Source organism: Scyliorhinus canicula, chromosome 5, assembly GCF_902713615.1.
Source record: "Scyliorhinus canicula chromosome 5, sScyCan1.1, whole genome shotgun sequence".
Taxonomy (NCBI): domain Eukaryota; kingdom Metazoa; phylum Chordata; class Chondrichthyes; order Carcharhiniformes; family Scyliorhinidae; genus Scyliorhinus; species Scyliorhinus canicula.
Window position 1 is genome coordinate 11,524,097 of NC_052150.1, and position 16,277 is coordinate 11,540,373.

At 49.7% G+C, this 16,277-nt stretch overlaps 1 protein-coding gene across 2 annotated transcripts in view; it reads right to left on the reverse strand.

Moving 5' to 3' along the window:
* lars2 (leucyl-tRNA synthetase 2, mitochondrial) overlaps positions 1-16,277 on the reverse strand; it is a 103,270-nt gene that overhangs the window by 55,144 nt on the left and 31,849 nt on the right. For both annotated transcript variants that reach the window (XM_038796576.1, XM_038796577.1), the window contains exons 8-9: positions 11,742-11,849; positions 10,463-10,622 (exon numbers count right to left, since the gene is read on the reverse strand). In XM_038796576.1, coding sequence (XP_038652504.1) covers positions 10,463-10,622; positions 11,742-11,849 — 268 coding nt within the window. The remainder of the gene's footprint in view (positions 1-10,462; positions 10,623-11,741; positions 11,850-16,277) is intronic.

Sequence of the window (16,277 nt, forward strand, 5' to 3'; positions counted from 1 at the left end):
ACCAGCTGAGAATTCTGAATTCTCCCGCCGTGTACCCGAACAGGCGCCGGAATGTGGCGACTAGGGGCTTTTCTCAGTAACGTCATTGCAGTGTTAATGTAAGCCTGCTGGTGACAATAAAAAGATTATTATTATTAAATGAAGAGGGCTGGATGAGTGAAGGCATGTGAATCATCAGCAGTTTAACTTCTTTGTACACGGGGCCCCAAGGCGCTTTACAGGACCGCAGTACGAGAAAGACCGTTCCACTGAAAATATTTACGGGCAAGTTACACTTTCCCAGTCGGCAGATGTTTTGACAGGATATTTCCGCGAATGGCAATTCACAGAAACGCAGAGCGAGCGCCCAAAATAAGTTGATCACAACAGGAAGTCCTTCAAAAGGCAGCGGAGCTAAAAGGGGATAGTCTGGAGAGAAATAAAAAACAATTGCTTTTTATTGCGGCCAATTCTTTTTCTCGTCAGTCCAAATATCGCCGACGGTCCTTTGAAAAATGAACTCAACTCAACTGGTTACTGGGGGAAAAAATATCGCACCGTCTGTCTTCTGATGACATGTGGAAGGACATTCCTAAGCGCAGGCATTTCCTGATGGAGACTAAGGTCCCACGACAACAACTTCCGCTAACTCTGTACTAAAAAAAACACATCTGTGAAAATTAAATCCCACTGCAGGAAAATTGCTGCAATTGGCATTTCCTGTTCGAACACCATCACTTGCCAAACATGTCCTTGTCCGCAATACTCCGCGCTAAATTGTCTTAACAGCTTTTCTCCAGTCTGCCTTGGCAAAAATGGACTCAAATTTCCATAACTTCGCCAAATTGGGGCTACAATTAACAAGAGAACAATGTGAATGACAATATGAATACACCCAACTTCTGTATTGTGACTACAGAATATTCAGTAGGACCGAAAATGCCAGTCACCTGTTATTACACAACTTACACACCTTTATCGCTGGCTTTGAAAGCAGACCAAGGCAGGCCAGCAGCGCAGGTTCAATTCCCGTACCAGGCGCCGGAATGTGGTGACTGGGGGCTTTTCACAGAAACTTCATTTGACGCCTACTTGTGACAATAAGCGATTTCCATTTCATTCAGATGGTATGTAACTGTTTTGTATTAACTTCTCACCAATGTGATTTGTGACATCTGGTTCTCTGATTCTGAGACAAAGCGCTGACGCCGGTGTGGGAACGGCGGCCTTTTACGGCCGAACAAAACTGCGCAAAATGGCCATCTGGTGGGGGGCTAGCAGGCTAGCAGCCTGAACGGCCGGAGAATTGCTGGGTCCGTGACCGCGCATGCGCCCGGCGGCTGTGCCGTGCAACATGGCGCCAGCCGCGTACGGACCCGGTCTGCCAATTAGCGGCCCCCCCCCTTTGGCCAGGCTCACCACCCCCAGACCAACCCCCAACAGTGCCCCTAGCTGCTGCCAAAGCCCCCCCCCCCCCCGGTCCCCCACAGATAAGGATGAGTGGGGGGAATAAAAAAAGCAGGGAGCCAGTAAAAACAAACTTTTGTAATAAATACACAAAAGCAAAACAGCCCCGTGACTGGAACATTGCAATCCACGTCATGCTTACCTGTCCCACGTATTCGCTACAATAATTGGTGCAACACCACCAGATTGCAATTGAGAAGGACACAACTGTGCTGTTGCCCAGTGAGAAAATGTCCACATATAGATCCACTTTATGTTAAAATCCCCCCTTCTCATTCTACCCATTCTATGAGGTTAGCTGTCAGAGGGTCAGGGAAATCTAGGTGGGAAATTATTACCATATGGTCGTCAGCCCCGGGGTGAGAATGGCACTCCCAGTGATTTGCCTGTCCCCCTTCGTCCAAACGTGTCAATGTCTGGGGAGGAATGGTAAAGGGGGAGAAGAAGAGGCAAGATAAGCATAAGCTGCCGAAGGAGTGGCTCGAATCGAAGAATTCCCCCCATCTGTCCCTGGACTGGCTGCCTTTGCATTACTGGTTTTGCACAGGTTTAGGTAGAGAAATATGGGAACGATTTTGGTTTCAACCATATCGGGTGAATGTGTTGGAGGTGGTTGAGGAGGTTTACTAGATTGATCCTTGGAATAAGCAGGTTGTCCTACGAGGAGAGGTTGGATAGACTAGGCTTGTTTCCACCAGAGTGGGTAGAGTGCTGGTGACCTGCCTGCAGTATATAAGATGGGGGAGGCCGTGGCATAACGGTGTTGTCATTGGACCAGAGACCCAGAGTAATGCTCTGGGGACCCAGGTTCAAATCCCACCACGGCAGATGGTGAAATTTAAATTTAATAGAAAATCTGGAATTAAAAGTCTATTGATGACCACGAAACTATTGTCGATTGTTGTAAAAACCCATCTGGTTCATTAATGTCCGTTAGGGAAGGAAATCTGCCGTCCTTACCTGGTCTGGTTTGGCACACAGGTGACTCCAGACCCGCAGCAACATGGCTGATTCTTTTTTTTTTTAAATAATTTTTATTGAAGAAATTTTTCAAAATACAAACATTTTAACCCCCCCTACATTTACATTTAAATTATAACAAAACAAAGTCAAACCCCCCTACTTAACAAGAAAAAGAAAAGAAAAAAGTCCCCCCCCCCCCTACTCGCGCGTCCCCCCCGCCGGCGAACCGACAGTCAGACCAACTTATCATTTCTAGCAGCGTCCTCGGGCAGGCCTTGCCCGTGCCACCACCGCTACCGTACTTCCTTCGTCTTTGTCCCCCCTCCCCCCCCCCCCCCCCCCTCCTCCCCCCTCCCTCCCGCCCTCCCCTCCCCTCCCGGGTTGCTGCTGTCACGGCCTCAGTTTCTATCTCTGATCCAAGAGGTCTAGGAAGGGTTGCCATCGCCTGAAAAACCCCTGCACCGACCCTCTCAGGGCGAATTTGATCCTTTCCAATTGGATGAAGTTTGCCATGTCGTTTAACCAGGTGTTAACACTCGGAGGCCTTTCGTCCCTCCACTGAATCAGGATCCTCCTCCGAGCCACCAAGGACGCAAAGGCTAATATTCCAGCCTCCCTCGCCTCCTGTACCCCCGGTTCCACCCCAACCCCGAAGATCGCAAGTCCCCATCCTGGCTTGACCCTGGACCCCACCACTCTCGACACCGTCCCTGCCACCCCCTTCCAGAACTCCTCCAGTGCCGGACATGCCCAAAACATATGTGCATGATTCGCAGGGCTTCCCGAACATCTAATACACCTGTCTTCACCCCCGAAAAACCGACTCATCCTTGTCCCCGTCATGTGGGCTCTATGCAGTACCTTAAATTGAATGAGACTTAGTCTCGCACATGACGACGACGAGTTGACCCTCTCCAGGGCGTCTGCCCATGTCCCGTCCTCTATCTGTTCCCCCAGCTCTAACTCCCACTTATCTTTCAGCTCCTCTACTGGTACCTCCTCCACCTCCTGCATAATCTTATAGATGTCCGAGATCTTCCCCTCCCCGACCCAGACCCCCGATAGCACCCTATCACTCACCCCCCTGTCGGGGAGCGCGGGGAACCCCGCTACCTGTCGTCTGGCAAATGCCTTCACTTGGAGGTACCTGAACGTGTTCCCCGGGGGGAGCCCAAATTTCTCCTCCAGCTCTCCCAGGCTCGCAAACCTCCCCTCTATAAACAAGTCCCTCAGTTGTCTAATACCCGCCCTCTGCCAGCTCTGGAATCCCCCTCCTGTGTTTCCCGGCGCAAATCTGTGGTTCCCTCTTAGTGGTGCCCCTATCAGACCTCCCACTTCCCCCCTGTGTCGCCTCCACTGCCCCCAGATCTTGAGGGTGGCCGCCACCACCGGGCTCGTGGTATACCTCGTGGGAGGGAGCGGCCATGGTGCCGTTACCAGTGCCCCTAAGCTTATGTTGCCGCAGGACGCCCTCTCCATGCGCTTCCAGGCTGCCCCCTCCCCTTCCATCATCCACTTTCGTACCATCGATGTATTTGCCGCCCAGTAATATCCTGAAAGGTTGGGTAACGCCAGCCCTCCACTATCCCTACTCCGCTCCAAAAAGACCCTTCTAACTCTCGGGGTGCCATGTGCCCACACATACCCCATGATACTACTCGTTACCTTCTTGAAAAAGGCCCTGGGGAGGAAGATAGGCAGACACTGGAACAAAAACAAGAACCTCGGGAGGACCGTCATTTTAACTGACTGCACCCTCCCTGCCAGCGACAGCGGCACCATGTCCCACCTCTTAAACTCCTCCTCCATCTGTTCCACCAGTCTGGAAAAGTTAAACTTGTGGAGGGTCCCCCAGTTCTTTGCCACCTGCACCCCCAAATACCTAAAACTTTTAACTGCTCTTTTGAAGGGGAGCCTCCCAATTCCCTCCCCTTGGTCTCCCGGGTGTATTACAAAGACCTCACTTTTCCCCAGATTTAATTTATATCCCGAAAAGTCCCCGAACTCCGCTAGTATCCCCATTACCTCCGGCATTCCCCCCTCCGGGTCTGCCACATACAACAACAAATCATCCGCATAGAGCGAGACCCGATGTTCCTCCCCTCCCCTTGTCAGTCCTCTCCACCCCCCTGAAACCCTCAGTGCCATCGCCAACGGCTCAATCGCTAATGCAAAGAGTAAGGGAGATAGGGGACATCCCTGCCTAGTACCTCGATGGAGCCCAAAATATTCTGACCTCCTCCCGTTTGTTACCACACTTGCCATCGGAGGTGAATAGAGCAGTTTTACCCACTTGATAAATCCCTCCCCAAACCCAAACCTTTCCAACGTCTCCCACAAGTATTCCCACTCCACCCTGTCAAATGCCTTCTCCGCGTCCAGCGCTACCACTATCTCCGCCTCCCCTTCCACTGCTGGCATCATAATCACATTTAACAATCTCCGGACATTTGTGTTAAGTTGGCGTCCCTTCACAAACCCCGTCTGGTCTTCATGGACTACCCCTGGCACACAGTCCTCTATCCTGGTTGCCAGGACCTTTGCTAACAGCTTGGCGTCAACATTCAGGAGGGAGATGGGCCTGTAGGACCCGCACTGGACCGGGTCCTTGTCCCGCTTCAAAATCAAGGAGATCAGGGCCTGCGACATTGTTGGGGGCAGAACCCCCCCCTCGCGCGCCTCATTAAAGGCTCGCACCAGCACTGGACCCACCAAGTCCACAAATTTCCTGTAAAACTCCACCGGGAACCCATCCGGCCCCGGCGCCTTCCCCGCCTGCATCTGGCCTATCCCTTTAATTAGCTCCTGCAGCTCTATCGGCGCCCCCAACCCTTCCACCAGCTCCTCCTGTACCTTTGGGAACCCCAATTTGTCGAGAAAGTTCTTCATTCCCCCTCTCCTCTTCGGCGGTTCAGACCTATACAATTCCCTATAGAAGTCCCAAAAGACCCTATTCACCTCTTGCCCCTTCTGCACTACATCCCCACCCCTCTCTCTCACTCCCCCAATCTCTCTGGCTGCATCTCGCTTACGAAGCTGGTGTGCCAGCATCCTGCTCGCCTTTTCCCCGTACTCATACGCCGCACCCTGCGCCCTTCTCCACTGCATTTCCGCCTTCCTAGTGGTCAGTAGGTCGAACCTGGCCTGCAAGCTACGCCGCTCCCTTAATAGCCCCTCCTCTGGTGCCTCCGCATATTTCCTATCTACTTCTAGGAGCTCCCCCACCAGCCTCTCCCTTTCCTGCCTCTCCTTCCTCTCTCTGTGTGCCCTTATGGAGATCAGCTCTCCTCTAATCACTGCTTTCAAGGCCTCCCAGACCGTCCCCACCTGCACCTCACCTGTGTCATTCGTACCCAGATAGTTCTCCATGCCCGTTCTCACCCTTCTGCACACCTCTTCGTCCGCCAACAGCCCTACATCCAGGCGCCACAACGGGCGTTGGTCCCGCGCCTCCCCCATGTCCACGTCCACCCAATGTGGTGCATGGTCCGATATCGCAATGGCCGAGTACTCCGTGTCCTGCACTCTCGGTATCAGCCCCCTGTTCAATACGGAAAAAATCGATCCTAGAGTACACTCTGTGGACGTGGGAGAAAAAAAGAATACTCCCTCGCCCTAGGCCTACCAAATCTCCATGGGTCTACCCCTCCCATCTGCTCCATGAACCCCCTTAACACCTCTGCCGCTGCCGGCCTCCTATTCGTCCTGGAACTCGATCTATCCAGCCCAGGGTCTAACACCGTATTAAAGTCCCCTCCCATGATCAGGCCCCCTGCCTCCAGTCCCGGGATGAGGCCCAGCAGGCGCCTCATAAAACCCGCGTCGTCCCAGTTCGGGGCATACACATTTACCAGTACCACATTCTCTCCCTGCAGCCTACCCCTCACCATCACGTACCTGCCCTCCTTGTCTGCCACCACCTCTGCCGCCACAAACGACACCCTCTTTCCCACCAAAATCGCCACCCCCCGGTTCTTGATATCCAAGCCTGAGTGGAACACCTGTCCCACCCACCCCCTTCTCAGGCGGACCTGATCTGCTACCCTCAAATGAGTCTCCTGCAGCATTGCTACATCAGCCTTCAGTCCCTTCAGGTGTGAGAAGACCCTTGATCTTTTGACCGGCCCATTCAGCCCCCTTACGTTCCACGTGATCAATCGGGTCGCAGAGCGACCCGTCCCTACTCCCTGTCGATTAGCCATGTCTTGTCCCTTGCTCGCCCTGGGTCATCCCTTCTTTTCTGACCCGCTTCCCATAGCGATGGCCCCCCCCCACCCCCCCGGCTCTCCCCTTCTCGTCCCTGGTCTTTCCAGCAGCAACCCGGTGTCCCCCCCCAGCCCCCCCCCCCCCCTGGCTAGGACCCCTCCTAGCCGCGATGTACCCCACATCGTACTCCCGAGAGTCAGCTGGTCTCCGCTGACCCGGCTGCTCCTGCCACATTCCGACTCCTCCCGGTTCACCCCATCTGCGCCCGTGAAAGATCCCCTTAAAACCCCCGAGAAAGACCCGCATAATCAACCCGCTCCCCCCCGTCCCGTCTCCCCAACTTAACGATATAAATACCCAATGGCAACCAAATACATAAATACTTAACTACATACTTAAATAACAAAATAATTAACTAACTATCAACTAACAGTGTGCCCAACCATCACCCTCCATCAAACAGTATAAATAACCGCAGATAACCATAACCCAAAAAGAAAAAAAGAACAAAAAACCCCCCCAAGCACCCAAAGAAAAAGGGTAAGAGGGGTAAATAACTAAGGGAAATTGGAAACGGGAAAAAACACCCCATAAGAAGCCAACGACCCACAATAGAGATTTCAACAGTACAAATATACAGAAACACCCAACAACTCGAAACCTTCAAAATATTCAGAAAAGTCAACCGTTCGAGAAAAAACACCCCAAACAATCCACGAAACTGTTACCCAGTTCCGACCTGGCCTGAAAAAGAAAAGGGCCACTTGCTCAATCAAGAGTCCCCCGGCGGCTACGACCGCCGGTGCTCCCAGGTTTTAGTTCGTGTCCAACTTTTCCTCTTGTACAAAGGTCCAGGCCTCCTCTGGGGACTCGAAATAATGATGTTGGTCCTTGTAGGTGACCCACAAGCGCGCCGGTTGCAGCATTCCAAATTTGATCTTTTTCGCGTGTAGCACCGCCTTTGTCCGGTTGTACCGGGCCCGCCGCTTTGCCACCTCCGCACTCCAGTCCTGGTACACCCTTACCGTCGAGTTCTGCCACTTGCTGCTTTTCTCCCTTTTTGCCCACCTCAGGACTTTCTCTCGATCACTTAGCCGCTGGAACCGCACCAGCACCGCCCTCGGGGGCTCGTTTGCCCTAGGCCTCCTGGCCATGACCCGGTATGCCTCTTCCAATTCCAGGGGCGCCGGACCGGCCCCTTCCCCCATCAGGGAGCTCAACATCTCCGCCACATATCCCGGGAGATCCGACCCCTCCAGGCCTTCTTCCAGGCCCAGGATCCTCAAATTTTTCCTCCTCATCCGAGTGTCCAGCTCCTCGAAGCGGCTCTGCCACTTCATGTGGAGTGCCTCGTGCACCTCCACCTTTGCCCCGATGACTGTGGCCTCCTCCTCCCTTGCGGTCATCTCCTGCTGCAGATCTTTAATCGACGCCTCTTGGATCGCCTGGGCTCCCACCAACCTGGTGGCCGTCGCGTTCATGGACTCTAAGAGCTCCACTTTCATCTCCGTGAAAAAACGGAGGAGAGCGGCCTGCTGCTCCTCCGCCCACTTCTTCCACTCCTCCGATGCACCGGCGGCCGCCATTTTGATTTTCTTCCCCCGCTTTTTTTGGGGAGCTGCTGCCATTTTTCTTGCCGCTCCACTCCGGGTACCGACCATAAAATCGGTCTAGTTCTTACATGGCTGATTCTTAACTGCCCCCCTCAAGGACAATTAGGGATGGGCAATAAACGCTGGCACAGCCTGAGCCCACGTCCCATGAACAAATGATTTTTAGAAAATGACCCTGAACAGTCTTGACAAGGTGGATGTGGAAAGGATGTTTCCCCTCGTGGGCGAGTCCAGAACTAAGGGGCACTGTTTTAAAATGATTGGTTGCCCTCATTGGACAGGGAAGATGAGAATTGTTTCTCTGAGAAGGTTGAGTGATTTCGGAACTCTGCCTCAGAAGGCGGTGGAGGCGGGGCCACTAATTAAATGAATGAAAGTCGCCACAGGGATGGATGGAAATGAGGAATACAAACAGATTGGCCAAGATCTTATTGAATGCCAGAGCAGGCTCGAAGGGCAAAGGGCCTAATCCTACTCCAATTTCATATTCTCGTATTGTCTCAACACAGAAAATCACTGTTAGCTTAGCTCAAAAGTTAAATTATTTTCCAGTAGATGTAAAATGGTGTCAAATCCTAAAAATATCAAAAACTCCTGCAGTCCGTTAACAAGTTGGAAGTTAATCTAAACTCTCACTGCGGATGAATGGGGTGCGACATTGGGCTAGCATATTGATCTTCCACCTTAGTTGTTTCCTCGGCGGCAAGAGCTGCCTGCAAACCAGTCCCGGTGGACATGGGCCCATAGCAGAACACCATCCCAATTTGGCATTCATTGAGGTTAGAAAAATGACAATCGTACTCAAAGCCCAGACCAGCTAGTGTTTCAGGAAAAGGATATGTCACACCTACATTGGGGTGAATAGCTAAAGCGAAAACAAGTGCGTTACTTATGGAATCATAGAATTTACAGTGCAGGAGGCTATTCGGCCCATCGAATCAGCACCGGCCCCTGGAAAGAATATCCCACCCAAGCCCACACCATCCCCGTAAACCATAACCCCACCTAACCTTTTTTTTTTTTTGGACACTAAGGGCAATTTAGCATGGCCAATCCACCTAACCCGCATATCTTTGGACTGTGGGAGGCACCCGGAGGAAACCCACGCAGACACGGGGAGAACGTGCAGACTCCGCGCAGACAGTGACCCAAGCCGGGAATCGAACCCGGGACCCTGGAGCTGTGAAGCAACAGCGCTAACCACTGTGCTACCGTGCTGCCCGAGCGGGAGACTAATCCAAAGGCATTCAACATGGAATTAATCCGTGCTTTTCAGCAACAAGTATGCCAAAAGAAACAGGTGTACAATCTAACTGGTCTTCTTCCTCTGCTCACATCGTCTCTGCATCAGCTTGGCAGTCAAGGGAAATGGAATACATTTGACACCACCCTAAACAATAGTGAGAGGATACAGATACCAGATAAAGGAAGTGAGCTTGTATCATACAATTCCAGGAGTCAATAGAGGTCAAGGGTGACAAACAAAGATTCACACATTATTCGCATACCTCAGAGATGTTTTTTATGATCTGCAGACCTTGGAGATGTAGCTTGTTCACTGACGTTTAACCCTCGGCTATCTGCAATAAAAACTATGGCGTTCTAGGATCGAGCTCCTGAGGCACCAGCTCAGAGACCTTACCACGGCGGTCATTTCCTCTGTTAGCATCAAGCTTGTGATGGCATTACATCTAAATCTTCTCCAACTATCATCCAAAATTCACCACTTTGTGTCAGCGATTACAAACTAATTTTCCCCTATCCTTATGTAAGTCGTTCTTGAGATACTGATTGTAGAACAAGATTGTAATACTTGATTAGTTGGAATGAATACACACACATTTATAATATATATTATAGATATCACATACATAATCACACAAACCAATGTTTTATATATACACACACATATAAATATAATATGTATTTAAATGAGAGAGAGAGAGAAAATAATTGTTTTTATTTTCTGTTGGCAATTTCCCACATATTCCTTTTTAAAATAAATTTAGAGTAGCCAATTCATTTTTTCCAATTAAGGGGCAATTTAATGTGACCAATCCACCTACCCTGCACATCTTTGGGTTTTTGGGGGCGAGACCCACCCACAGGAGAGAATGTGCAAATGCCACATGGACAGTGACCCAGAGCCGGGATCCAACCCGGGTCCTCGGCGGTGTGAGGCAGCAGTGCTAACCACTGCTCCACCGTGCCGCCCCCTTTCCACATATTCTTACCTGTGTCAGGTACAAAACACTTTTGAAGAATGTCTCTCAGGCAACTGTTGCCACACAGTAATCTGTGACTAGGTAGGATAGAAAGGTGGGATGCACCATATACCGCATCTGGACTGGTGGCATAGGCAGGCAGCTTTTCACCAACATGTTTCCCGTTTACCTAGGACAGAATGCATGTTTGTTTGAATAATACAATAACTAGAATTTCTCAGCTACATGTGATGTGAGCAACAATTCTGTAAACAGCGGGAGGAAGTTGTAACGGGATCAGGCCGAATAGGTGACTGACCAGTTTTCTGGAGCTGTTCTGTTGACAGGCAAGAAAGGAAAGGTGGTTTAAAGGGTATTAACGCCCAGATCGACACATGGCAATTGTCCATTCACATCACAGCAGTATCTGAGGGAGTTGGGCTTGAAACAGAGATACAGCGCAGTTGGGGCTATATCCCCCAGGTTTAAAATAAGATTTTGTTTGTACAAATTGGTCAAATGTGGAGGTGGGGGAAATTTAAAACAAAACTACCATTTGTTTACATTTTTTAACAACAAATTTTAATTTGTCCCCAATCATGGCTGAAATCTTTAAAAACAAAGAAAAGTCAACAAGGGAGGAGAGAGTGACCGGAGGTTGCCTCCAGTCTAGTTCAGAGGGTGGTGAGACCATGCGCTTTACAGAAGGTTCTCTATCTGGTTACGTCCTCCCATCAGCTGTCCTGGCCAAACTGGCACAGTAACAGTGTGGCCTTTAGCAAGTCTTATGGTCTCCACCGTATTCCAATTTTCTCACCTCCATTAAAACTTGCCAACAGCGAGGGGCAGCACGGTGGTGATGTGATTAGCACCGCTACCTCACGGCGCTGAGGACGTGGGTTCAATCCTGGCTCCGGGTCACTGTCCGTGTGGAGTTTGCACATTTCCCCCCCCCCCCCCCAACCCAACCCAAAATGATATGTAGAAGATTTGAGTTTAGACGGGCACCGTGGTCGGCACAGGCTTAGAGGGCCGAAGGGCCTTTTCCTGTGCTGTACTTTTCTTTGTTCTTTGTTCACTAACAAGGCTGTGGACATCCGACTCCGTACATCCCTCAAACCTGAAATCGCCGCTGTCTTCTAACCCAACAGCAGAAAGAGAACATTTTGCTGTTAGTGGTAGATTGGTGAACAGCATTAAGATCCACGGCTGAGGTTTTTAAACTTTTTCTATCCGTTGGGGAGAATGGGCAGAAAGCCGCGGGGGCTGGCAAGTGTTGGAAGAGATGGGAGTTCCACAAAATGGATACCTTCAACTCAAAGTCCAAATAGCAGCCAGTGCAAGTTCCAATCCAGTTCGCTTGCATTTCTTTAACACCATACCAATCAGGGAGATCTTCCAGGGCATCCAGCAAGGACTGCAAACCGTAAAAATGAGAAAAGGAAGCACGTCAACACAACTAAAAGTCTTCAATCCAGCAATAACTCACCCCCTCCCCCCCCCCAATAAATGTGCGCACCACGCGCAAGCAGCTCAGATTCGAATGACTATGTAATCATGGAGGTTTGCCAGGTTAATAAACGAGCAGAAATAGCGATTAACCAGGAACAACAACCAACAGCACGCGCACATTTTTATAAAATCAAATTGCTCAAATGTATTTTCAAAGCTATCAAAGAGAGACCAGAAAAGACAGGAACCTGAATCAGGCCAGTTAAAATATTTTAATTCCCCCACCTAATTTCAGTTAGAGACCAATCACTTCCAGGAATGTTAAATTGAGCATGCAGCCAACTCAAATGTATTTATTTGATAAAGACCAACGGGGGGGGGGGGCTGAATTTGCTGAATGCTTATGCCATTGTAATGGTGCATAAATGGCATGCGTTATTACTGCCCTGCAGAAATTCCAGTTAATTCTGGTGTGAGCGACTTGTGCCATTGTGTGCACAATGTCGAAATTCACTTGGTTTCTCAGTCCCCCCACGTCAGAAATGTATCACAGCTCCACTCCCCCCTCTACCCCACCCCCAGCCCCGTTAACATTAATGGTGTGATTCCCACAGCCACTGAGATCGTTACAGAATGACGCTGAAGAACGCGAGTTCTGACTCAGGCAGCAGGTTGCCCGAGGGCCACCTTTTCACCGACATGTTCCAGACACTTCAATTAAATCTCAAACCTCGCGGAGGCAGTAAAACAAGCGTTTTGACAGTCGGATTTCCTCCCTTGGACATTACTCAAAATGCCAATTATTGAAAGCGTACATCAAACATGACAGCACAGATGCAGGTTACATTTGCTAGGCTGACCCTAGAGATGGTCAACAGCTCAATTTAACTTGGAATAAACATTCAATAATACTCCTGTCGTGAGAAAGAATAATAGTAACACTAAGCATTTGAGAGCCAATTTAGCAGTATGGTCCTACTCTGAGACCTTAACCAAAACCCAGGGGGGGAGGTACAGTGGTTAGCACCGCTGCCTCACAGCTCCAGGAACCCGGGTTCAATTCCAGCCTTGGGTGACTGGCTGTGTGGAGTTTGCACTTTCTCCCGGGTCTGCGTGGGTTTCCTCCGGGTGCTCCGGTTTCCTCCCACAAAGTTGTGCAGGTTAGGTCGATTGGCCATGCTAAATTGCCCCCTAGTATCCAAAGGTTAGTTGGGGGTAGGGGAATAGAGCAAGGTGGGGGGTGGGCTAGGTAGGGGCTCTTTCAGAGGGTCAGTGCAGGCTCGATGGCCATGATTATTAAAAACTCCAAAAAAGGCCATTCTTTAGTCTTTGCTGAAATAAACAAAAACCTCAAATTCCTGTTAGTTTAAACTACCAACAAATCTGAAATTTGAAAAACACATAAAAATGCTCAGGCCGCATCTGTGGAGAGAGAAAAAACAAAGTTAATATTTCAGATGAACGATCTTTCATCACAACCTTGATGAAAGGTCATCGACCAGAGTCATTAACGTTTTTAAAAATTTCTTTCATGGGTCCTGGGTCTCGTTGGCAAGGCCATAATCTGTTGCCCATCCCCTAATTGCCCTTGAACTGAGTGGCTTGTCCGGCCATTTCAGAGGGCAGCTAAGAGTTAACCACATTGCTGTGGGTCTGGAGTCACATGTCGGGTCCGGAGACCAGGCAAGGGCGACGGATTTTTGGCGCTGAACGATTAGTGAACCAGATGGGTTTTTACAAGCGATGATGGTTTGAATCCTCTGGGTTACTCATCTAGTGACATTACCACTGCACCACAACTATCCCCCCCCCCCCCCCCCCACACAATGGAGATTTGATGGGCTGCGACAGGGAGCGGCTGGGGGAAAGCGAGAGGGAGAGAGCAGGATTTAGAAGGAGCCAGAATAAATACACTGATGTCTCTTATGATGCAGCAATTCCCACGGTTTCCTCAACTCTTCACCGACCCTCCGAAAAGAGCACTCTAAAATTAAATTTCACCAGTTGCCGTGGTGAGATTGGAACACATGCCCCGAGAGCAGCATCCTGGCCCTCTGGATTACTAGGCCAGTGATATTGCCACCACATGAGCTCACATGAAGACATGCCACCCCCTGCTGATACACATACAAACTCAGTCAAGATTAAGCCTAACTTTGGCAGACAACAGATTGATTGGACATGAAGTCTGAAGGTTTCAAATCCCTTTAGAACACACACAGGAATTTTTTTTTGCAGTTGTCAATCTGTATTGCAATTCAAGTGTTCGCCATCGTGTCACATCTGCAGCAATTGGGAATGTATGCGATTTAAAAACAAACTCCAGAGACACCGCATCAAAATTGTCTTGCTATTCGCAACTTAATGCAGTGGCTGTAAACACGGTTTTCTTTCTTCAGTGGCAGCAACTGAAATCTATGCGGCAGGTACAATATTTCTGCTTCCAAGTTGAAAGTGGTTTTACTCGAGAGATACAGCACGATATGGAGCGCCTGCATGCAGAGTCAGTCTTCAGCACACACTCAATTAATTACACCATTTTAGTTTAACAATGCAGTACCCCTTGAAGCAGGTAGCCCAGTCATGCTTCCTTAGAGGCTGATTACAATTGAAATTAGACCAATTCATCGATATGCATCAATTGAGCAGGGGGAGCGTGGGTGCAGTAATTATCGCACAAAGCTACACTCCAAGCAGCTGTCAACTTGCGCTGCTAAATTGCTCATCACCGACTAAAAGCTGATACTGTGCCTGTTGGAAACCTACACTATTTCAAATGCAAAAAAAACCCCCTTCATTTGTAATTCTAATGTTCCATATATTACTTTTAATTATAGCTTACAAATCCAGCACTTAAAAACACATAACGTCAGATTTACAAATGGTATACAATGAAGAGAAACAGCATTTCGGCCTTTAATACAGTGTTACTGCAACACTGTTTACCGTGCCCTCTACCCCGGGGGCTTCAGGTGGTAGCTGTGCTGAATTCCTGGGTTTTGTTTTGCAAGTGTTATGCCGCCTTCTTGTGCCAGTTCACGACTTTACCCCTCCCTCCCATTCCGGTCCCTTTCGTCGCCGGCCTGTTTCACCGTCCCTGTCAAGATTAACGTGAGCCGCAGGCGGAGGTAACTCAATGAACAGTTTGCAATCCCCACAGCTGAACACTGGCTTGAGTAAACTTCAGGTTGTGGCTATATTCTCCCAACATGCAGTGTCGCAAGTGATGCTGGGGGTCCTGGGAGTGACACAGTTGGGTTTTGTGGGTGTTGGCCTGTTTTACACTCCTTGTGGGACCTATACTCCCTTGGTGTTCCCAGCCTTTTTAAGCCTTCATTTTACATCTGCAAGCGCGAGGTCTTAATTCCTCCCCATTTTCCTCTGGTTGGTTTGCCCACTGTCTTTCTCCACTTTCTTTCACCTCCTCCAGGACTGAAGTGATCTCAATAAATGACCACCGGACAGCACAAAGCGTTCGACTTGAACATATATATTTTTTTGAAACGGGGTCCGCCGTTGTGATGTGGTAAATACCGCAGCCGATTTGTGCTCAGCAATCTCCCACGGACAACAATGTGATAATGACCAGACGATCTGTTTCGAGGTGCTGGCTGAGAGATAAGTACTGGCCAGAACACTTTGGGAGAACATCCCTGCTCTTCCTTGAATAGCTCCCTGGGATCTTTCACGCCAAGCCGAGCGGGACAGTCAGGGTCTCGGCTTGGCGTTTCATCCGAAAGTTGCACCATCAACCGTGCAGTACTCCCTCAGTGCTGCACTTGGGCAGTGTTTTTCCCAAAGTGGGGGGTGCAACCCTCGGGATGTTGAAAAATGGGTCGCCAAAAATGATCCCCACCGTCTGTCACCGTTTAAAGACCCCCCCCCCCCCCCCCCCAAAGAAACACAAACAGCTGAATATCTACTGCTACAATGTATGTTTGATAAAATACTGCACAAACGAAATATTTCCTGAGCTCTGTTGCCACTGGTAAAGCTCTTCTGATTGAAGTCACATTCTCCTCCCAGGGCCCTGCGGGAAACAGGAGTCCGGCCTCTCAGTGACAACTCCAAGTGCGGCTGAAGACCACCACCCAATGCTCTGGTCCATTTTAAACCCCACTCGCACAGGCGGTAATTGGACCCTCGAAATCTAACCCACTTTCAACCGCGGACTGGGAGAGGAGAAAGGATTCGTTTTGTCCTGAGAATTATTTCTCACCAAGAAATGAGAGGCCGGGCCTACGCCAATCATGTTCCCCTCATTCCAATAGAATTCCCAATGTTCCCACCCAGCCTGCATTCGCACCCATTGCTGATTGAAACATAACAATGCCCATTGAACGTGCACAACCATTCCCATCGACTTGTGAAATCAGAATATATTAAATATCTT